Source organism: Elephas maximus, chromosome 8 (assembly GCF_024166365.1).
Source record: "Elephas maximus indicus isolate mEleMax1 chromosome 8, mEleMax1 primary haplotype, whole genome shotgun sequence".
NCBI lineage: Eukaryota > Metazoa > Chordata > Mammalia > Proboscidea > Elephantidae > Elephas > Elephas maximus.
This window is the reverse complement of record NC_064826.1, coordinates 72,336,445-72,360,666: the sequence shown is the minus strand read 5'-3', so window position 1 is coordinate 72,360,666 and position 24,222 is coordinate 72,336,445. Positions and strand designations below refer to the sequence as shown.

Genomic DNA, 24,222 nt, shown 5'->3' with positions numbered 1-24,222 from the left:
TGATCTAAGAAAAAAGATTTATATCAATTAACAGGAGATAAAACCCATGAAGTTCATGTACCTAAACCTTAGTTAAAGCTTTTAGGAATCCAGTGACCTGGAGTAAGCCAATATATCCCTTCAAATGTGAAAGAAATCTATTGGTGTACCTTACATCCCTTACCATTAAGAAAGAGACACCCTTCTTAGTTGACCTTTGTATTAATTCTCTTTTGCTACATAACAAATTGCTCCCAAAACTTGACAACTTAAAAGACAAATATTTACTATCTCAGATTCTGTGGTTCAGAAAACCAAAAGCAGCTTAACTCAGTAGTTTGGCTTAAGGTCTCTTAAATTTTGGCATTGTTTGACACCTGGAGAGACTAGAGATTTTGAAAACAAGCAAGTACTGGCTTCTTTTTGTGTAAGTTCTTCTGTAGCTTACCTCTCTTTAGTCACATTTTGTTACAAGCAGCAAGAGGAAACCAGGCAACACCTTCAATACTCCATCTGGAAAGCTTAGCTAGGTCACTCAGTTCATTAAATACATGTTCTACTTGCCACATAACTAAATTTTCTACTCTTATGTAACAAGAATCCTCTTTCCCTAGGTTTCCAATAGCACTCTCACTTCTTTTTAAGCCCTGATTGGCAGCCACCTTTAGTGCCAACAGGCAGGCTTCTTCCAGCATCTCTTCAAAGCATCTTTGGCTTTTACAAAATTGCCCTCATAGTTCTTCTAGCTTCTGCCCACTACCCAGTTCCAAAGCCACTTACACATTTTAGATGTTTTGTTATGGCAACATATCCCTTTCAGGAACCATAATCTGTATTAGTTATCTATTGCCACATAACAAATTACCCCCAATTTAACACCTTATAACCAATAAATATTTATTATTTCACAGGTCCACATGTCAGAAATTTAGAAGTGGTTTCACTGGGTGGTTTTGGCTCAGGGTCTCTCATGAGGTTATACAAAGGTCCTGGTGTTGGCTAGGACTGAATTCATCTGGAGGCTTGACTAATACTGGGGGATCTACTTCTAAGCAGTTCATAGGTCACTTACATGGCTCTTTGCAGAAAGCTTCAGTTCCTTATCATGTGGACCTCTATGTAGGACTGTTTGCATATCCTCACTATATTGCAGTTGGCTTCACCCAGAGCAAATGATCCAAGAGACAGCAAGTCAGAGGCTACCATGACTTTTTGACCTAGCTTTATAGATTATGCCAACATTTCTGCACTGTCCTAGTAGTTATATGGTCATCCCTATTCAGTGTGAGAGGGGACTATAGAAAGGCATTAATACCGGGAGGTAGGCTGGCTACCACACCCTCTTTGCATTCTGAAAGCATCATGTATCATACTTGGGAATATTGCCGCAGTTTATTTATTGGTTGACTTGAACATTTATAAACTTGGAAGGAAAAAAATCTGTGATCCTAAAGAATATTTTTCCGTAAGAGATTGATTTTGGTATCCAATTATTTCAATGGGGCTTTATTAAAAAGTTAAGGATTCTTTGTTATGAATATATGAATTCTCTATATGGGGTGCTCAAATACAGCTAAGATAACTTTTCTATTTTTGGATGCTTACCTCCCTCCAATGAAACAATAGAAATATTTTAGAGGCTAGATGGCTTTATAGTTTTCTCAAATCTATAAAGATTGAACCTATTAGGTTCAAACTTACCTCATTTGTTCTTCCTATTTAGCACTGATGTTAAGATCGAATGAGATCATATACGTGAAAGTACACTCTACAATTACAAATAATAAAGAAAAACATAATAATAAAATAAACGAGAGCAATGTAATCTAGAAATACCATGTTGAAGGTACCTTTGATCGCCATGTTTTGCTACTAACAAGTGGTACCTTTAAATCATGGTAATGTGTACTCTTGGTAACATTACCTAACTATGAAGAAAATAAAATGGTTAGTAGTTTACCTTTTAATATATACAAAATAAATTCCAAGTTGATTCAACATATTTGTCTTGAACGGATCTACAAAGATGAAACTTTGAATGTGTTTTTATATTACCTCTGTATTCGCAAAGCTTTTTTCACCATAAAAGCAATGGAAGAAACAAGTAGTCTTAGTAAAATGCAGGCATATCAAAAACATTAACCAAAATAACACATAAAATACAAAGGGAAAATATGTTTCAGGTGTCACAGAAAATGTTACTATCATCAAATAAATACAATAAGGTGAAAAGTAAAGCTATGATGCTGCTGGAAAACATAGAAAAGAATTTAACAAATAATTCACAGGAAAGGTGATAATTATGCTTAAAGTCATATGCAATAAAAATTCAATTAAAAGAACAATGGGCCTGTGTGCATTTATCAAATTAACAAGGAATTTATTATAATAATCAATGCTGATCAGGGTGTAGTGAAGGGAGGGTAAATTTCCACAAGGTTCTCTCACCAAAAATCATTTGGGCAACATATTTTTAAAAATCTTAAAATTGTCATACACTTTGACCTAGTTATTCACTTTAATGGAATCTAACCTAAAAAATTTATCACTGACACATGCAGACTTTAAAATCTTAAGTCAAAAAAAGTGACTCTTTTTTGTGTAAGAGAAAGACATTTCACTAACTTCTTTCACAAATATTTCTAATAATGTTGACATTTAGTTTATGGTTCAGGTAGTGTTATAAGACAATGAGAGTTAGTGACATGGTTTATATAAAATTTTATAAATGGGCAGACCAGGACCCAAGAAGGTTAAGTCATTTTCTGAAGAAAGATCGACCATGATAGGTCCTGCGAATAGATGACTGTATTTGGAAATGCTAAAATTGGCTATCCTAGTTAGTGATTTCTCATTTATTGTCTCATCAGATTTAAGGAGTTTGCTCTAATTTTGTACATTTAATTTGATATTCTTATATAATTTCTTACTAAAGTTTAATTAATTTTGAAGATGAAAACGCAGCCTGACTTCCACAGTGATCTTTCCTTATTCACCAAACTGATTTGTCATTTGAGAGTTATGTTTTAAATTTAAATTAAATTAAATTAAAACTCAAGGCAAAGAAGCTATGAGCCCTCCTTTTTGTTTAAAAATGAAATCTTAATTTGGGGTCAATAAAATATCCAAAATTTAATTGTTCTTATGTTCACAAATCTGTACAAAGAGGTCTACTAGACAGATCACATATTTATAATTAAATCAATTAAATTAATTGACATTATGTTGAATGGCAGAGTAATGCCAGGCATTCAGATTATCAATCTATGGGACTATTACAAGACAGACGTTTAGGTCTACATTTAGTTCTAACCCCATGAAAGCCCCTTTAGAATTATAAAATGAATACAAAAGAAGCAAAATCATGTTTTAGTGCTGAAAAATAGGAAAGGGTATTATCAATTCTTCAGGAACTTTAAGGTCTTTCTAGTGTACACAGTACAGGAAGGATTACAAAACCAACCAAACCAAACCTAGTGCCGTCCAGTCGATTCCGAAACTCATAGCGACCCTATAGGACAGAGTAGAACTGCCCCATAGAGTTTCCAAGGAGAGCCTGGAGGATTCTAACTGCTGACCCTTTGGTTAGCAGCCGTAGCACTTAACCACTACGCCACCAGGGTTTCCCAGGAAGAATTAGATTTAAGGAAATAGAGACTATCTTTTTAGTCAAAATAGTCAAAGGATGGACCCTCCAAGAAAATAAGCTCATAGGATTCATCCTATGGGACCCCAAACTTATAGAAATTCCGGTCTGCTGATATCAAGAAAAAAATATGCTCATAAATTGCTGGCGAGAGGGGAAAATGGTACATTTTCACAGTCAGTTTCACAATACTAGATTTATCAAAACCTTGAAACTTTGCAGAACCTTTGGCCAAATGATCTGAACCATGTGTGACAATAGATGTTCATTGTAGCATTCTTTATAACATTGGAAACAATTAGAAAAGACTTAAGTGTCCACAGCAACACATGCCCACAAATATAAAATAATTAGATAGATCTTGATAAATTGCTACCATGAAATACTGTACTCATTGTTATTATTGAGTCAGCTCCGACTCACAACGACCTTATGTATAACAGAACAAAACATTGTCCAGCCCTGAGCCGTTTTCATGATCATTGATATGTTCAAGTTCATTGTTACAGCTATTGTGTAGTGCCTTCCACCACAGAAGCCTTATCTTCCAGCACTATATTGAACACTATTCTGTTGTGGTCCATAAGGTTTTCATTGGCTAATTTTCAGAAGTAGATTGCCAGGCCTTTTTTTTTCTAGTCTTCTTCTCTGAAACCTGTCCTCCATGGGTGACCCTGCTGGCATTGAAATACTGGTGGCATGGCTTCCAGCATCACGCAAACCCTACAGTATGACTGACAGGTGATGGGTTGTAACCATAATATGCTGTTGTTAGCTGCTGTCAAGTTGGCCCCTGACTCTTGGTGACCCCATGCACAACCAGATTGGACTGTTGTAATCCCTAGGGTTTTCAATGGCCAATTTTCTGAAGTAGATCACCAGGCTTTTCTTCCTAGTCCATTTTAGTCTAGAAGCTCTGGTAAAACTTTTTCACCATCACAGCCGCACTGACAGAGAGTGATGGTTGCTCTTGAAGTGCATTGCCCGGAAATCAAATCTCCCACATGGAGAGTAAGAATCGTAGTATACGTCTATCTAATTCTGTAGAAATGAAGAGCAAAAAAAACCTGTCTAATAGGTTCAATCCTTGTAGATCTAAAAAAAATATGAAGCCATCTAAGCCTCCTCACATCTATTGAAATGGAAAAGTTATATAGTACATTGCAAAGTAAAAAAGCAGATTATAAAAGAATTTATAGTACAATCCCAGATTTATTTAAATATAGTTTTAATTGCTTAGAATCACAGCAAAATGTAGACTAGTTACTTCGAATTGATGAGATTTATGAGGAATTTTCCTCCCTTTTAGCAATAATTTCTAATTTTTTGGCACTGATTTGCTTGAATAAAAACAAAAAATAATTTTGTAAATTTTAAAACAGGTTACTATGTAATGTTCAGGAGACAGAATTAGTATATTACTAAGCCATTTCATACTCCTTGATCTTGGTAGAGTAGGACATGCTGCTCCATGAACAAATCCAGGACTGGAAAACACATTACCTCATTTGAAGGAGGCAAATGTATTTAGTCAAACAAGAAACTGGCTCATTTGAGAGTTTTATAGCAAACAAGGACAGAAAGTAGTTTGCATAATTTTCTCATACTCCTTTTATAGTGTTTGTCTTTTATAAGACGGAGGCTCTTTTAAACAATTACTGGCCACCTGTCAATAATGTGGCCTTTTATAGACTCAGCCTTTCATTGTTCCCATGCCCTTGACTTACAAAAAAAGTCTTAGAGAAGTCAGGATTGAATATGGTAGGCAAAATACTAATTTTAAATTAAAAAGACTGTCTTTTTCTTGATGGAGATAGAGAATTTTCAATGAAATGAAGAGACTAGGCACATTATAAAATCCTAATTAGCAGGAATAAAAATAAATTCATTATTTTATCAACAGTTTTGGAAAGTTAGTTAAGAATTATATCTGAAGACTTAGTCTATGGAAAACTAAGCCAAGTAGTATACATTTAAAGTTTTGTCACAATTTCACATAATTTGACATTGATTTCAAGTGACAATATTTGTGTTGTGAGCCTATCAATTACACAAATATTTTGGGTATATAAATAGTTGCTTTAACTTCTTTTTAGTGGTGTAACGCATCAAGCATTTCTTTTCTTGATTTACATAAAATCTGCCAAGCAAACTGTTTTACACGTATTTATTGACCTACATTCTAGAAGTGCTTAGCATGATACTGAATAAACACAATCCTACAGATCTGTACATGGGAATATGTTTCTCTACATAAGGGGTATTATCCAAGGCCTTAAGTAGAAAGCTGCCTATGCTTTGTTTTGCTTTTGTTCAATTAGATTCCAAGTTCCCTTTAAACAATCATGCACAAGAACAATAAATGAAACAAGTTTCAAACCAATGGAAATTCTTTATGCTCTTGTTAAAAAGCAAACATCTCCATTCCCTTACCTTCCCACCACCACCACCTCCCAATTTTATCACAGCAGTATGAGTTGTAGGGCTGACTTTTAGCATTTCTGTAGGGACATTTGATCTTAAATATTACCTTCTTACGTAGTACTTGTGAGAGTATGTCATGTTTTCTTTGATAGAGTTTGCATATTGTGCTTTCAAAGTGCACTTTAAAATATTTGCACTCATTGAAACATGGTAGCTAATTGGACTAACAATTGTCAGCTGTCAAGAGCAATTTTAGATATGGTCTCTTTTCTGTTCAATGTGTGATTATTTCAAGACAGCTTGGAGGGCAGAAGTAGACAGCCCTTCATTGGGTATACAGTGGTGAAGATCTGATCTTTCAAGAGGTCTGTTAATTGGACACACATGTAATACCCAAGGTGCAATGATAAGATAAGCCAGCAGTTAAAGCCTGCAAGGTGAATGAGTTTTCCTTAGGTTCAATCATGATTATATTTCCACCTCTGCTTTAGCTGGTGCCTTTGTGCATTTTATTCCTTTTCTTTAGCGTCAGTGGGTATTTTTATAGATCTCCATAGAGTTTTGTGGGGATATGCTATCTTATGGTGTTCAGTGTAAATATACTTGGAATAAAATAAACCCAACAGGATTATCTGCAAGTAGCTAGTTAATAAGAATCTGGGATGATCTGATTGGAATGGGAATTAAAATGTATTTGTATTTAAATGTGTGCTTTTTCTAGTTATCTAGGTAAACCTTAGAAATTCTAACTCATCATCAGTATATATAAAATAGTGTAGAAATGTTCCTGAACTCACATTCTTCCATCTGGCATTGCCATCGAGCATGTAATACTTTTGATATTAAGATCTACAAACTAGCCTTTCTCCTTTCTGAACAAAATAAATGAGGAAATTCATTCAAAAGTTTGATATGAAAATTAAAAAAACATGATCAAAACATGGCATGTAACTAATTATTCCATTAAGTTAATGGGAGTGTGAAGCTTTTAAAATATAATTACATTTATACAATGTAAAAGGATGTACACAGAAACATACACACATGCACACACACATGCACACACACACATGCACACAAACACACACACACCATGTTCCTCATATCCAGTGAGAAACATCAAAGTAAGAATCATGCTACCTTGTGACAAACTACAAATTTGAAATTTACCCCTGCCAATATTTCGATGTCAAATTGTAACTTTTTTTTTTTTTTTATAATAACTTTTATTAAGCTTCAAGTGAACATTTACAAATCCAATCAGTCTGTCACATATAAGTTTACATACATCTCACTCCCTACTCCCACTTACTCTCCCCGTCTTGAGTCAGCCCTTTCAGTCTCTCCTTTCTTGACAATTTTGCCGGCTTCCCTCTCTCTCTATCCTCCCATCCCCCCTCCAGACAAGAGTTGCCAACACAATCTCAAGTGTACACCTGATATAATTAGCTCACTCTTCATCAGCGTCTCTCTCCCACCCGCTGACCAGTCCCTTTCATGTCTGATGAGTTGTCTTCAGGGATGGTTCCTGTCCTGTGTCAACAGAAGGTCTGGAGAGCATGACCGCCGGGATTCCTCCAGTCTCAGTCAGACCATTAAGTTTGGTCTTCTTATGAGAATTTGGGGTCTGCATCCCACTGCTCTCCTGCTCCCTCAGGGGTCCTCTGCTGAGCTCCCTGTCAGGGCAGTCATCGATTGTGGCCGGGCACCAACTAGTTCTTCTGGTCTCAGGATGATGTAGGTCTCTGGTTCATGTGGCCCTTTCTGTCTCTTGGGCTCTTAGTTGTCATGTGGGCTTGGTGTTCTTCATTTTCCTTTGCTCCAGGTGGGTTGAGACCAATTGCTGCATCTTAGATGGCTGCTTGTTAGCATTTAAGACCCCAGACGCCACATTTCAAAGTGGGATGCAGAATGATTTCATAATAGAATTATTTTGCCAATTGACTTAGAAGTCCCCGCAAACCATGTTCCCCAGACCCCCGCGCTTGCTCCGCTGAGCTTTGAAACATTCATTTTATCCCGGAAACTTCTTTGCTTTTGGTCCAGTCCAATTGAGCTGACCTTCCATGTATTGAGTGTTGTCTTTCCCTTCACCTAAAGCAGTTCTTATCTACTGATTAATCAATAAAAAAACCCTCTCCCACCCTCCCTCCCTCCCCCCCTCGTAACCACAAAAGTATGTGTTCTTCTCAGGTTTACTATTTCTCAAGATCTTATAATAGTGGTCTTATACAGTATTTGTCCTTTTGCCTCTGACTCATTTCGCTCAGCATAATGCCTTCCAGGTTCCTCCATGTTATGAAATGTTTCAGAGATTCGTCACTGTTCTTTATCGATGCGTAGTATTCCATTGTGTGAATATACCACAATTTATTTACCCATTCATCCGTTGATGGACACCTTGGTTGCTTCCAACTTTTTGCTATTGTAAACAGAGCTGCAATAAACATGGGTGTGCATATATCTGTTTGTGTGAAGGCTCTTGTTTCTCTAGGGTGTATTCCGAGGAGTGGGATTTCTGGGTTGTATGGTAGTTCTATTTCTAACTGTTTAAGATAACGCCAGATAGATTTCCAAAGTGGTTGTACCATTTTACATTCCCACCAGCAGTGTATGAGAGTTCCAATCTCTCCGCAGCCTCTCCAACATTTATTATTTTGTGTTTTTTGGATTAATGCCAGCCTTGCTGGTGTGAGATGGAATCTCATCGTAGTTTTAATTTGCATTTCTCTAATGGCTAATGATCGAGAGCATTTTCTCATGTATCTGTTGGCTGCCTGAATATCTTCTTTAGAGAAATGTGTGTTCATATCCTTTGCCCACTTCTTGATTGGGTTGTTTGTCTTTTTGTGGTTGAGTTTTGACAGAATCATGTAGATTTTAGAGATCAGGCGCTGGTCGGAGATGTCATAGCTGAAAATTCTTTCCCAATCTGTAGGTGGTCTTTTTACTCTTTTGGTGAAGTCTTTAGATGAGCATAGGTGTTTGATTTTTAGGAGCTCCCAGTTATCGGGTTTCTCTTCATCATTTTTGGTAATGTTTTGTATTCTGTTTATACCTTGTATTAGGGCTCCTAGGGTTGTCCCAATTTTTTCTTCCATGATCTTTATCGTTTTAGTCTTTATGTTTAGGTCTTTGATCCACTTGGAGTTAGTTTTTGTGCATGGTGTGAGGTATGGGTCCTGTTTCATTTTTTTGCAAATGGATATCCAGTTATGCCAGCACCATTTGTTAAAAAGGCTGTCTTTTCCCCAGTTAATTGACACTGGTCCTTTGTCAAATATCAGCTGCTCATACGTGGATGGATCTATGTCTGGGTTCTCAATTCTGTTCCATTGGTCTATGTGTCTGTTGTTGTACCAATACCAGGCTGTTTTGACTACTGTGGCTGTATAATAGGTTCTGAAGTCAGGTAAGGTGAGGCCTCCCACTTTCTTCTTCTTTTTCAGTAGTGCTTTGCTTATCCGGGGCTTCTTTCCCTTCCATATGAAATTGGTGATTTGTTTCTCTATCCCCTTAAAATATGACATTGGAATTTGGATCGGAAGTGCGTTAAATGTATAGATGGCTTTTGGTAGAATAGACATTTTTACTATGTTAAGTCTTCCTATCCATGAGCAAGGTATGTTTTTCCACTTAAGTATGTCCTTTTGAATTTCTTGTAGTAGAGCTTTGTAGTTTTCTTTGTATAGGTCTTTTACATCCTTGGTAAGATTTATTCCTAAGTATCTTATCTTCTTGGGGGCTACCGTGAATGGTATTGATTTGGTTATTTCCTCTTCGGTGTTCTTTTTGTTGATGTAGAGGAATCCAAGTGATTTTTGTATGTTTATTTTATAACCTGAGACTCTGCCAAACTCTTTTATTAGTTTCAGTAGTTTTCTGGAGGATTCCTTAGGGTTTTCTGTGCATATAATCATGTCATCTGCAAATAGTGATAACTTTACTTCTTCCTTGCCAATCCGGATACCTTTTATTTCTTTGTCTAGCCTGATTGCCCTGGCTAAGACTTCCAACACGATGTTGAATAAGAGCGGTGATAAAGGGCATCCTTGTCTGGTTCCCGTTCTCAAGGGAAATGCTTTCAGGTTCTCTCCATTTAGAGTGATATTGGCTGTTGGCTTTGCATAGATGCCCTTTATTATGTTGAGGAATTTTCCTTCAATTCCTATTTTGGTAAGAGTTTTTATCATAAATGGGTGTTGGACTTTGTCAAATGCCTTTTCTGCATCAATTGATAAGATCATGTGGTTTTTGTCTTTTGTTTTATTTATGTGATGGATTACATTAATGGTTTTTCTGATATTAAACCAGCCTTGCATACCTGGTATAAATCCCACTTGATCAGGGTGAATTATTTTTTTGATGTGTTGTTGGATTCTATTGGCTAGAATTTTGTTGAGGATTTTTGCATCAATGTTCATGAGGGATATAGGTCTATAATTTTCTTTTTTTGTAATGTCTTTACCTGGTTTTGGTATCAGGGAGATGGTGGCTTCATAGAATGAGTTGGGTAGTATTCCGTCATTTTCTATGCTTTGGAATACCTTTAGTAGTAGTGGTGTTAACTCTTCTCTGAAAATTTGGTAGAACTCTGCAGTGAAGCCGTCCGGGCCAGGACTTTTTTTTGTTGGGAGTTTTTTGATTACCGTTTCAATCTCTTTTTTTGTTATGGGTCTATTTAGTTGTTCTGCTTCTGAATGTGTTAGTTTAGGTAGGTAGTGTTTTTCAAGGAATTCATCCATTTCTTCTAGGTTTTCAAATTTGTTAGAGTACAATTTTTCATAATAATCTGAAATGATTCTTTTAATTTCATTTGGTTCTGTTGTGATGTGGTCCTTCTCATTTCTTATTCGGGTTATTTGTTTCCTTTCCTGTATTTCTTTAGTCAGTCTAGCCAATGGTTTATCAATTTTGTTAATTTTTTCAAAGAACCAGCTTTTGGCTTTGTTAATTCTTTCAATTGTTTTTCTGTTCTCTAATTCATTTAGTTCAGCTCTAATTTTTATTATTTGTTTTCTTCTGGTGCCTGATGGATTCTTTTGTTGCTCACTTTCTATTTGTTCAAGTTGTAGGGACAGTTCTCTGATTTTGGCTCTTTCTTCTTTTTGTATGTGTGCATTTATTGATATAAATTGGCCTCTGAGCACTGCTTTTGCTGTGTCCCAGAGGTTTTGATAGGAAGTATTTTCATTCTCGTTGCTTTCTATGAATTTCCTTATTCCCTCCTTGATGTCTTCTATAACCCAGTCTTTTTTCAGGAGGGTATTGTTCATTTTCCAAGTATTTGATTTCTTTTCCCTCGTTCTTCTGTTATTGATCTCTAGTTTTATTGCCTTGTGGTCTGAGAAGATGCTTTGTAATATTTCGATGTTTTGGACTCTGCAAAGGTTTGTTTTATGACCTAATATGTGGTCTATTCTAGAGAATGTTCCATGTGCGCTAGAAAAAAAAGTATATTTTGCAGCAGTTGGGTGGAGAGTTCTGTATAAGTCAATGAGGTCAAGTTGGTTGATTGTTGTAATTAGATCTTCCGTGTCTCTGTTGAGCTTCTTACTGGATGTCCTGTCCTTCTCCGAAAGGGGTGTGTTGAAGTCTCCTACTATAATTGTGGAGGTATCTATCTCGCTTTTCAGTTCTGTTAAAATTTGATTTATATATCTTGCAGCCCTGTCATTGGGTGCGTAAATATTTAATATGGTTATGTCTTCCTGATCAATTGTCCCTTTTATCATTATATAGTGTCCTTCTTTATCCTTTGTGGTGGATTTAAGTCTAAAGTCTATTTTGTCAGAAATTAATATTGCTACTCCTCTTCTTTTTTGCTTATTGTTTGCTTGATATACTTTTTTCCATCCTTTGAGTTTTAGTTTGTTTGTGTCTCTAAGTCTAAGGTGTGTCTCTTGTAGGCAGCATATAGATGGATCGTGTTTCTTTATCCAGTCTGTGACTCTCTGTCTCTTTATTGGTGCATTTAGTCCATTTACATTCAGGGTAATTATAGATAAATAAGTTTTTAGTGCTGTCATTTTGATGCCTTTTTATGTGTGTTGTTGACAATTTCATTTTTCCACATACTTTTTTGTGCTGAGGCGTTTTTCTTAGTAAATTGTGAGATCCTCACTTTCATAGTGTTTGACTTTATGTTAGTTGAGTCGTTACGTTTTTCTTGGTTTTTGTCTTGAGTTATAGAGTTGTTATACCTTTTTGTGGTTACCTCATTATATACCCCTATTTTTCTAAGTAAAAACCTAACTTGTATTGTTCTATATCGCCTTGTATCACTCTCCATATGGAAGTTCAATGCCTGCTGTATTTAGTCCCTCTTTTTGATTATTGTGATCTTTTACCTATTGACTTCCATGATTCCCTGTTATGTGTATTTTTTTTTTAATTAATCTTAATTTGTTTGTTTTTGTGATTTCCCTATTTGAGTTGATATCAGGACGTTCTGTTTTGTGACCTTGTGTTGTGCTGATATCTGATATTATTGGTTCTCTGACCAAACAATATCCTTTAGTATTTCTTGTAGCTTTGGTTTGGTTTTTGCAAATTCTCTAAACTTGTGTTTGTCTGTAAATATCTTAATTTCGCCTTCATATTTCAGAGAGAGTTTTGCTGGATATATGATCCTTGGTTGGCAGTTTTTCTCCTTCAGTGTTCTGTATATGTCGTCCCATTCCCTTCTTGCCTGCATGGTTTCTGCTGAGTAGTCAGAACATATTCTTATTGATTCTCCCTTGAAGGAAACCTTTCTTTTCTCCCTGGCTGCTTTTAAAATTTTCTGTTTATCTTTGGTTTTGGTGAGTTTGATGATAATATGTCTTGGTGTTTTTCTTTTTGGATCATTCTTAAATGGGGTTCGATGAGCATCTTGGATAGATATCCTTTCGTCTTTCATGATGTCAGGGAAGTTTTCTGTCAGAAGTTCTTCAACTATTTTCTCTGTGTTTTCTGTCCCCCCTCCCTGTTCTGGGACTCCAATCACCCGCAGGTTATCCTTCTTGATAGAGTCCCACATAATTCTTAGGGTTTCTTCATTTTTTTTAATTCTTTTATCTGATTTTTTTTCAGCTATGTTGGTGTTGATTCCCTGGTCCTCCAGATGTCCCAGTCTGCATTCTAATTGCTCGAGTCTGCTCCTCTGACTTCCTAGTGTGTTGTCTAATTCTGTTATTTTATTGTTAATCTTTTGGATTTCTACATGTTGTCTCTCTATGGATTCTTGCAACTTATTAATTTTTCCAGTATGTTCTTGAATAATCTTTTTGAGTTCTTCAACAGTTTTATCAGTGTGTTCCTTGGCTTTTTCTGCAGATATCCTAATTTCATTTGTGATATCATTAAGCATTCTGTAAATTAGTTTTTTATATTCTGTATCTGATAATTCCAAAATTGTATCTTCATTTGGGAAAGATTTTGATTCTTTTGTTTGGGGAGTTGGAGAAGCTGTCACGGTCTGCTTCTTTAAGTGGTTTGATATGGATTGTTGTCTCCGAGCCATCACTGGGAAACTAGTTTTTCCAGAAAATCTGCGTGCAGTCCAAATCCCTGTGGGACGGTTCCCCGGCTCAGATGCTGCTCTTTCTGCTCCAAGATCAGTCACTGCCTCCCGGGGACTTCTCCTAACGGCTGCGTCCCACGCCGCCCGTGGAACCGGCTAGTCCCCCTCCCGGGGTTAGTTCAGGGGGGTGGAGCAGGTCTCTGTGCTTGTGCCGTACCTGACTGGTATGCTGGCTCCAGGCTCTGGAAACAATCGCTGCTTCCCCGTATTAGTTCGTTCTCCGTCTCTAAATCTGTGTTTGTTGTTCAGGGTTCGTAGATTGTTATGTATGTGATCGATTCACTTGTTTTTCCGTGTCTTTGTTGTAAGAGGGATCCGAGGTAGCGTCTGCCTAGTCCGCCATCTTGGCTCCGCCTCCAAATTGTAACTTTTACATGATCGGAAAACTATTGTGTCTGTAATGTCTGTACTAGAGGAATTATTGTCAAAGATCAATAGAGAAACAGGTGTTCAAAGAGATGCTTCTAGTTGGGAAAATTTAGCTTCTTCAAACTGAAGAATAAAAATATACTCCATGGTTCCCTTAGGGAGTATATTTGTATTCTTTACAAAGTGCAGAATAAGCATTTGAGTCATAGTTTCATAAACAAGATGCCAGTATTATTAAACTTCTACATGAGCTGTTTTCTTTTTATTTTATAGGGCATTTACACATTTTGAGTAGACAGGAAAGTTTATTTTATTTTTTATATGTAGATGAACATCATTGCTGGAAAATGTGCTTTGTCTAGCTCAAAAGCCAAGAGAAAAACAAGAAATACTGTGCGTACACATCCAGGATAATCTAAAATCTGCTAAAAAGCGATGCCAATTTAAGAAAAATGTTTTGCATATTTACGTATAAAAAATATATGTAATAATATTAAAATAAGTTACATGAAAAAATTATAGGCTCTCAAGATTATGTTATGGGTTCTGGTTGTAATTGAATATGTCACTACATTTAAAAATTTTTATTAGTAATTGCATCTTTTTTTAATTGCTACATAAGAGTCAAAAGTTTTTAGATAACAATGATATATTGGAATGACTTAAAAGAAAATTACATTTTGTTTTTATCCTCAATTACCTCTACAGCTGCCATCTGCTGAATAATAAATTAATTGGAAAAACATTTACATGATTTAGTTTCTGATTTTATTCATTTATTTAATAAATATTATTGAGCTTGTCCTGTGTGCATGGACTACCATTGCTAACAGAAGACAGGTGAGGGCCTGCCCTCAAGGGGCCATGGTGTTGTTGTTTAGTTGTCCTTGAGTAGATTCTGACTCATGGTACACCGTATGTACAGAGTAAAACTACTCCAAAGAGTTCTCAAAGCTGTGACCTTTTGGAAGCAGATTGCCGGGCCTGTCTTTCAGGGCGCCTCTGGGTCAACCTTTTGGCTAGTAGTCAAGTATTTAATCGTTTGTGCCACTCAGGAAACCCCATGGGGCCATAGAGTCAGTCTAATTTGGTAAGCAATAAACTAATTGAAATTGTCATAAGTGTGATGTGAGAAACATGCAGGATCCTCAGAATTTATAAGGAAGGAACTCATCCCAATTTAGTGTCAGTAAGCCATGAATCATTTTCAAGGTAACTAAAATTCATTTTTAGTTTAGAATAAACTTAGAAGTAAGTTGGAGTCATTTGCTAATATTCATTTTATATGAATTTAATATCTTTGCCAGTCCTAACCTTGAGAGTTAGCTAGTGTGTAGTTCTACCTCATTGTGTTGTTTAGAAAAAACATATTGTCAGTATATGTGGTTTCTTTACTTATCAATAATACAAAGACTTTAAGTCAATTCATTTTATATAGTCAGATTTCTGTAATAACATTTCTATTAATTAGTTAAAAGTAGCAAACCAAAACCAAATCCATTGCCATCAAGGAGATTTCGACTCCTAGAGACCCTATAGGACAGAGTAGAACTGCCCCATAGGGTTTCCAAGGAGCAGCTGGTGGATTTGAACTGCCAATCTTTTGATTAGCAGCCTTAGCTCTTAACCGCTGTGCCACCAGGGCTCCAGTTAAAGCACAGCCATTAATAACAATGCAATCTTACCGAAAACATCCAATTGAGGTTTTTTTTTTTCCATGCCAAATGTATAACTGCTATAAAAAAGTTTTTGTTTTTACTTTGGAGATAAAAGATTAACTTCTTAATAGCCCTGATTTGATTAATCAGTGTAATTTCACAATTAACTTCAAGGATTAGAAAACAAAATATTCAGAAGTTCTCTGGAATTGCATTTTGAATTACTTCAGTTTAGACTTTGAGTTAATTCAAGACACTTCTGTTTTGAAATTTAGACTTAATGGCGTATAGCTTACTCTTAAGGGTCCCGCATAAACACATCTTTAAATGCTGTGTTTAATGTGGAACATAAGAACTATTGTTTTTTTCAGGTTTAGTGAGAAAAAGGTGTAAATGCCAAAGATGTGTTTAATTAATTCTAAATATATATATATATATATTTTCCTTATTGTGAAGGATGGTAAATTCTGCAATTCCCAAACTGAGAATTTAAAAAATATCTAAGAGATCAACCTATTTGTGAATATTTTTCTTTTTTAAAAATTAAAAATAAAATATCATCATACATTTACTGTTGGCAGATGCAACAAACCCACTGACACTCAGCTTTCTAAGCCCATCAGGTTTTGACATCAGCACTCTGGGAAGACTATTTCCCTAATGCATTATAAAAACAAAACAAAAAAAAAGACCCCATTGCCACTGAGTCAAATCTAACTCATAGTAACTCTTTACATATGAACTTCATAAAGTAATGATATGGGTATGCCAAATATCTGGTCCTTATTTCCATGTGATAATGATTAGTTAGCACAATATTTGTGGTTAGTCTCTTTTCTATTTACAGCTCCATTATACAATTTGTAATGAAGGTAACATCATCAAATTGAAAACATCTTCTTAGGTAAACAAAATGAAATATTGGATAAACATTCTTCATATTTCATTCTTTGTTGATTAACAACTATTTTGTCTAGAAAAAAGTATCTAAGCCTTCAGCTTTAAAATCGACTCTAAATCCTTAGACCAAAAGTCAAAAGAACTGGGATTAAAACTCAGGATGGCTTTGTTATTCATCAAGATGTGAAGTTGGAAAATCACTCCACCTTTTTGTTTCTGTTTTTCTCATCCATAGAATGAATCCATTGGCCTAGTTTAGTCGTTTTCACTTTCAGCAGCAGAAGCCTCTTGTCAGAAAAAAATATTATACATCTTAATATATATATAATTAAATAATAAAATGGAGCTCCTCTTATCAAAGCAGCAATGGGGGAGGAGTACAGGGCAGGGGAAGTTGGGCCCAACAACACTATTATATGCTGGCCCTCACCTCCCCACACAGCCTATTATAGATGACTCTAGGGTACATCATATGATTCCTCAAATTCCATGGAACACATTTTGAAAATCGTATAATTTCATGATCTTTAAATTTCTATACCATTTTAAAGTAATTCTCAACTTCCTAAATTGAGATTGGTCTGTTAAAGCATTGAAAATCATAAAATCTACCTTATCGAAAGAAATAATACATGCAAATGTAAGAAGGTTTCAGTCTGCACTAAGAAGTGTTCTAAAGTAGAAAGCCCACATTTCATAATAAAGCCACTGAAGCATAAAACAGCTCTGGAATACCAAATATTGAAGAAATGAATAAATTGATAAAATCCTAAATACTCTTTGAACGTTCAGAAAATTGCAGAAGTCTTTTAATTGAATCTAAATTTCCTTATCCACCTCTATACTTTTCTTGGGGGATGAAAAAATTAATTGTTTGGTAAGTTTAAAGGCAGAAAGTGCTTAAGTGGCACTTTCTAGCTTTGGTTACCAGAAAATAAACACTTTAAATTCTGTCAGCACACACAGTATACAACTATTATTCCTTGCAGTCATAAGTGTGTAACACCAAAAAATGAGGAGGTAGAAGAGAGCACATTCTATGAAATAGTTAATTGCCCAGGAAAGAAAAAGTCTGCAGGAGGCAAAGCATTTGCATGGGGCTATTTTCTTTGGCAGTTACTGAAATGGATTTGGTGGTTTTAAGACAGGAGTAATGGGTCTTCACTGTGACTAATATCTGATGTCTTTTCTGAGCAAGGATCCTCTAACTACCTAAAATAAAAGAAATGAATAAAATCAAACTTTTAGTAATCCCAAAAGGACCCAAAGTGAAATTGTCCCAGCAGTTACCTTATATAGTCTCTGTGACACAGTTCCCTTTTTGCAAAAATACTTAGTCCTGATGGTTACTTTTCAACAGTCATGTACAGAGACCTACTTTATAACACTTTAGGGAAGTTAATGTACTAGATCTTGAAAAGTCTTTCTGGAACGTGAAGTGACTTGTAGATTTCTTCTAGTAGCACTGTTAACTCTTGTGTTGTTTTGTAGGTCCATGGGGCCGATGCATGGGAGACGAATGTGGTCCAGGAGGCATTCAGACCAGGGCTGTGTGGTGTGCCCATGTGGAAGGATGGACGACATTGCATACAAACTGTAAGCAGGCAGAGAGGCCGAATAACCAGCAAAATTGTTTCAGAATTTGTGACTGGCACAAAGAATTGTATGACTGGAGGCTTGGCCCCTGGAATCAATGTCAGCCCGTGATTTCAAAAACCCTGGAGAAACCCCTCGAGTGCGTTAAGGGGGAAGAAGGTGTTCAGGTGAGAGAGATCACGTGCATCCAGAAAGGCAAAAACATTCCTGCAGAGGACATCATTTGTGAGTACTTTGAGCCCAAGCCTCTCCTGGAACAGGCCTGCCTCATCCCTTGCCAGCAAGATTGCATTGTGTCTGAGTTTTCTGCCTGGTCCGAGTGTTCGAAGACGTGTGGCAATGGGCTCCAGCACCGGGCACGTCACGTTGTCGCGCCCCCTCAGTTTGGAGGCTCTGGCTGTCCAAACCTGACGGAGTTCCAGTTGTGCCAGTCCGGCCCATGTGAAGCTGAGGAGAGCATGTACAGCTTGCATGTGGGTCCTTGGAGCACGTGTTCAATGCCTCACTCGAGACAAGCAAGACAAGCAAGGAGACGTGGGAAGAATAAAGAACGGGAAAAAGACCGAGGAAAAGGAGTAAAGGATCCAGAGGCCCGTGAACTTATTAAGAAAAAGAGAAATAGAAACAGACAGAACAGACAAGAGAACAAATATTGGGACATCCAGATTGGATATCAGACCAGGGAGGTTATGTGTGCAAACAAGACTGGGAAAGCTGCTGATTTGAGGTAATGTTTTTTATTACCATTAATTACATGTGTCTGTCTGTCAAAGTCATGGGTAAGGATAACACTCAAGGTGTGCTGTACTAAGTCCTGGAATACTACATGCACAATTTAGAACAAATTACTCCCATGCATAACCTTTGGAGCTTTAAACCTTTGAAACTTCTGTGGATATTCTGGGGTTATTTCTATTTTGCTCCTGTTTAGGCACTATAACACAGCTGTTGCTGTCAGCACACCAAACCCCGTTGCCGTCCTAGTTGATTTGGACTCATATCAGTCCTATAAGACAAAGTAGAACTGCCCCATTGGGTTTCCAAGGAGCGGCTGGTGGGTTCTAACTGTTGACCTTTTTGGTTAGCAGCCAAGCTCTTAACCATTATGCCACCAGGGCTTCCTCACCACATCTGTTGCTGTCAAGTTTATTTGAATCATGGTGACCATATGTCAGAGTAGAATTGTGCTCCATAGGATTTTCAGTGGCTTCTTTTTTGGGAATAGCTCACCAGGCTTGTCTTCCTAGCACATTATGGGTGGACTTGAACTTCCAACCTTTCAGTTAGCAGGTTAGCAGCTGAGTGTGTTAACCATTTTCACCACCTAGGGACTCCTGGGACTCCTGGCATTATACTAAAAAAAAAAAAAAAAAAAAAATACTACTTGAGTTAATTTAACATTCCCTTTCAAATCTAGAGCATGTACAGTTCTCCAGGAGAAGATACTGCTTCTTCAGGTTAATAGTGTTGTTTCCTTTTATAACAGTAAAAAAAAACTTATTGGCTGGATTGTTAGGATTTGAATTCAGATACTTATTTTTAGTAAAATAGAGTAAGGCAAACTTGTAATCTCTCCAGGTTTATAGCATTTTGAGAATTACCCTATAAACAAAATCTACTCTAAACAACAACCTAGGGAGCTATAGCTAAGAATAATTTTAGTTCACATTTTATAAAATGGAATAACTCTCCCCAGGGAAGAAAAGGGAAACCTGGTGTATAAAATAAGTTAAGTATTTAATCATGAACAGCCTAGGTTAGAAAATATGTAATTAATTGGCTGAATATTCTAGACAGAAATTATTTGGAAAATTTTCTTTAAGTAAATAATGACTATATTATGAAATATGAAAGACTTTCTCATACATTACTTATTTATTGTGAAAATAATATTCATTGAGGATTATCTAAAAGATATGATGTTCTCTGGATATTCTCAGTTTTGCTCTTGAATAAGCCAGACCATCTGGGAGTGGCTTATCTGAATCGTTTGCATAATGGCTTTTTCTGAAATATTTATGTAGTTACGATTTGTGCTGAACTGAAATTACAGAAACATCACTCAGAATTTGATATTGTATTTATTGTAGAAATGACATTGAGTGTGTCATCTACTACACCATGCAGTCTATCCTATTGACCGAAAACATGTAAGATAAATTTCACTGAGGTTGCAACTCATGTGTTTTTGGTGAGCAGTTGGACTGCTTTTCTTATAGCTCCTGGAAATCTTGTAAAAGATCACATTTTCCTGTTTGGCCATTGGGAACCAAAAGAGGACCATGTGGCATGCGTTACCTCACTGGCATCATCTCTTCTCTCATCCTTATTATTTTTCCTTTACCCATTCTTGTCTAGTAATATTATTATGTGTGGATTTTGAAAGCTTATTTAAAGCTCTTTTTGGAACAGGATATAGTTTAAATATGTAAGTAAAAAAACAAGCAAACAAACAATTGATTCACATGTTTAAGACAATAACTTTCTGTCAGTATAGCATGGTTCTGTTCACTACTTTAGCATATTTCCTACCCAACCCCTTTGTACTTACACATTTATATTTTATTTCAGCTGTATAGTAATCTGCTCTCTCTGTGTTGTGGTCTCTTCTCTCTAACTCCTTCTCTGACTTTGCTAATGGCTGCCTTTTCTCCTGCCTTCATTCTCCTCATTCCTTACAACTCGTGTGTGTGTGTGTACGTGTGTGTGCACGTGTGTGTGTGTTTAACCTCTGGTTCTGGGTCATGCACGCTTTTCAGTTCAATCCTTGTTTTGTTCTTTTCTGACTGTCCTTGTTCCAGTGATTTCCTGATCTCTTTTCCTGAAGTATTACAGTTACATTAGTTACTTGGATCCCACTGAGTAATTGAATGAGCCTCCAAGGCACCTTGAGTTGTCTCCTGCTGTCATTGGGTTAACATGCTGAAGACATATAATTTAATGTTGACTACTCAACTAAAAGTGTAATTAGGGTAGTAGCTACCACTGCATGGTGCCAAGTACCATGATCCTAATATTCCTATCCAGTTGTCTGAATTAAGCAAATATATTAAGTAATCTGTAGGCATTTGTCAGGTTCTTATATTCCATTGAAAATACCATATCTAACTATTGCAGTAGAATGGTAGTTGCATTTATATTCTGATTTATTGGGGTATAGATTAAAGTTTATGTTAAACAATTAAATTGGTTATTAATATTTATCATATATGAATTATTGTACATGGTTAAGAAAGTTAAAGTCCTAGTGAAGAAGAGACAAAAAAAAGGTGTATTGACTACATTTTGCTGAACTATTACACCATGATATCAAGGAAGCAAACCAACAAAACACAGTGCCATAGATCAATGACTTGATGATTACTTTTAAAGTGTCTCATCTTCTAACAAACTCAGAAATAATTTTATTATGTAAAAGGATGAAAATAATTTAAATATGGCTAACAAAACCCTGTTACGATACCTAAGTAAATTTGGCTATATAACTGGTTTTTTTTAAACCCAAGAGTCCTGGGGAAGTAGTTCATAGGTAAATAAATAATATAGTAGAGCTACTGCTAATACTTCCAAGTTAAAGATGATAGATCTGACCTGCTTTCCTCTTTCAAACTGATCAAAATCAGTAAGAGCGAAAGTCCATTCCTACTTGGACTTTAGAGAACAGTCACAGTCCCAATCACAGTAGAGTTGGTCAGTGTGGTGAAATTAGGCCTAAGTGAGTATTCTTGGGAATATTCAAAATTTCTGAACTTTCTGAGGGGCCAACTCGATGACCCCTTTCTGAGGGACCAAGACCGTAGTATGGCATGGTCTGTGTTAGCACAAGGGCTCCTTCAGTTCTGTTTGAAAACAGAATGACATGATAGACAGAACTGCACAAGGACACACGCTATGTCATTATTCCTGACAAAAGACTATCAGTTGGACAGAGTGAGAGATTGAAAGTTTTGGTCAGTAGTGGAAAACCCACTGCTGTCAAATCGATTCCGACTCATAGCGACCCTATAGGACAGAGTAGAACTGCCCGATAGTGTTTCCAAAGAGTGCCTGGTAGATTCAAACTGCCGACCTCTTGGTTAGCAGCTGTGGCACTTAACCACTACACAACCAGGGTTCGGAATTCTAAATCATTACACACACACCATGATGCTTGAGGATTCCCTGTGAACCAGTGACTTCCAACCGGCTTCAATGGAGTCTTACCCAGGGCAAAGTTGGTTTGAAATTATGGACCAGTATTTCTCCAAGAAATCAAAGATATTAAAGGAAATTTTTCACTGAATAAAAACATAAACAATTGCAGTGCTCAAAAAGGAGAAAAGAAAATAGAATGAGCGTAAGGTGACATGACAGAGCTCAGAAAAGAAATAGAGAAGAATTATAGAACAAGACTAGAACTAAAATTCACATCGTTACTGTTGTTAGTTGTTGTGAAGTCGATTCTGACTCATGGTGACCCCACGTGTACAGAGTAGAACTGCTCCATAGAATGTCCAAGGCTGTGATCTTTCACAAGCAAATCACTAGGACTGTCTTCCAAGGTTTCTCTGGGTGGGTTCGAACAACAAATCTTTTGGCTAGTAGTCTAGCACTTAACTGTTTGTGCCACCTAAAACCAAAAACCAAATCCATTGCTATCAATTTGATTCCACCTGATAGTGACCCTATGGGAGGAGTAGAACTGCCCCATAGAGTTTCCAAGTCTGTAAAATATCTGCAGAAGTAGACTGCCACATCTTTCTCCTGAAGAGTGGCTGGTGGGTTTGCACTGCCTACCTTTAGGTCAGCAGCCTAGTACTTAACCACTGTGCCACCTAGGGACTCAAAATTCACATTAAAAGCAGCAAAAACTGGAAAAGTATTCTGTAGTAAGAAGAGTTCATGATATAGAGAACAATTTTTATAAAAGATAATGGATACAGAAACAATGGAGATCACAATGTGAAGCAACTGTGTTCCTAAAGATAGGACCTGAAAAATTAGAACAGAAGAGAAAATGAGAGAATAGAAGACTTTCCCGAATTTAAGGAAGAAGTTAATTCAACTACTGAAATTACACAAAGCTAATACTCTGCTGGAAGAGGGTGAAATTATGTCCTCATAGAAGAACTGATATACCTCAATTTTTAGATATATAGATAAAGAGACATCAAACTGTAAGCCAGCACGATGCTTAATTGTGAAACATTACAAGCATTCCCTTTTATGTCAAAAAATAAGATTGGACAGCGTATTCTCTCCACTCTAAGTTAACACTGAACTGTAAGTACTAGTCAATGGAGTGAGAAAAAAGAAGGAAATGAAACTTGGAAAGCAGGTGGCAAAATTAACATTTTTTCACAATATGATTGTATACTGGAACTCTAGAGAATCAATTGAAAATATACTATAAACAATAAAAGAATTCAATGAGATAGATGGACACAAAGATAATAGCCAAAAATCAATATATTCCCTAGATGCAAACAGAAAACTAATTTACTTAACTAATAAGCAATATGGGAGGAAAATGATAGGAATATCCCATTGGCAATAATTAAAAAAAAAAAATCTGTAACTCTAACTACAAAAAGTCTGCACACAACACCAGACTTGGTGTAGAAAAGTAGATATGTACCTGTCTATAACATTTAGTAAAACATACCAATTGTCCCTATACTAAAAAAACAAAAACAAAAAACCTGTTGCCGTTGACTCAATTCTGACTCATAGTGACCCTGCAGCAGGGTAGAACTGCCCTAATAGGGTTTGCAAGGTGTAGCTGGTAGATTTGAACTGCGGACCTTTTGATTACCAGCTATAGCTCTTAACCACTGTGCCACCGATTAAGTTACTGTAAAATACAGAAGGAAAAAATAAGCATACAAGACAGGCCAGGAAAATACTGAAAAATAAAAACAGGAGAGACTGTACCAGATAATTGTATGCATTATATTTGATAGTAATGATAATAAAAATAATCATAATAATAGTAAACTAATTTGATATTAGTACATGAATAGTCAAGGAGCCCTGGTGGTGCAGTTGCTAATCACTCAACTGTTAACTGAAAGGCCGGTGGTTCGAACCCACCAGCCACTCCATAG

General features: G+C 36.4%; 1 protein-coding gene across 1 annotated transcript in view; it reads left to right on the top strand.

Moving 5' to 3' along the window:
- Nucleotides 1-24,222, top strand: part of THSD7A (thrombospondin type 1 domain containing 7A) — a 487,115-nt gene that overhangs the window by 180,313 nt on the left and 282,580 nt on the right. The window contains exon 2 of the mRNA XM_049894144.1: nt 18,032-18,863. Coding sequence (XP_049750101.1) covers nt 18,032-18,863 — 832 coding nt within the window. The remainder of the gene's footprint in view (nt 1-18,031; nt 18,864-24,222) is intronic.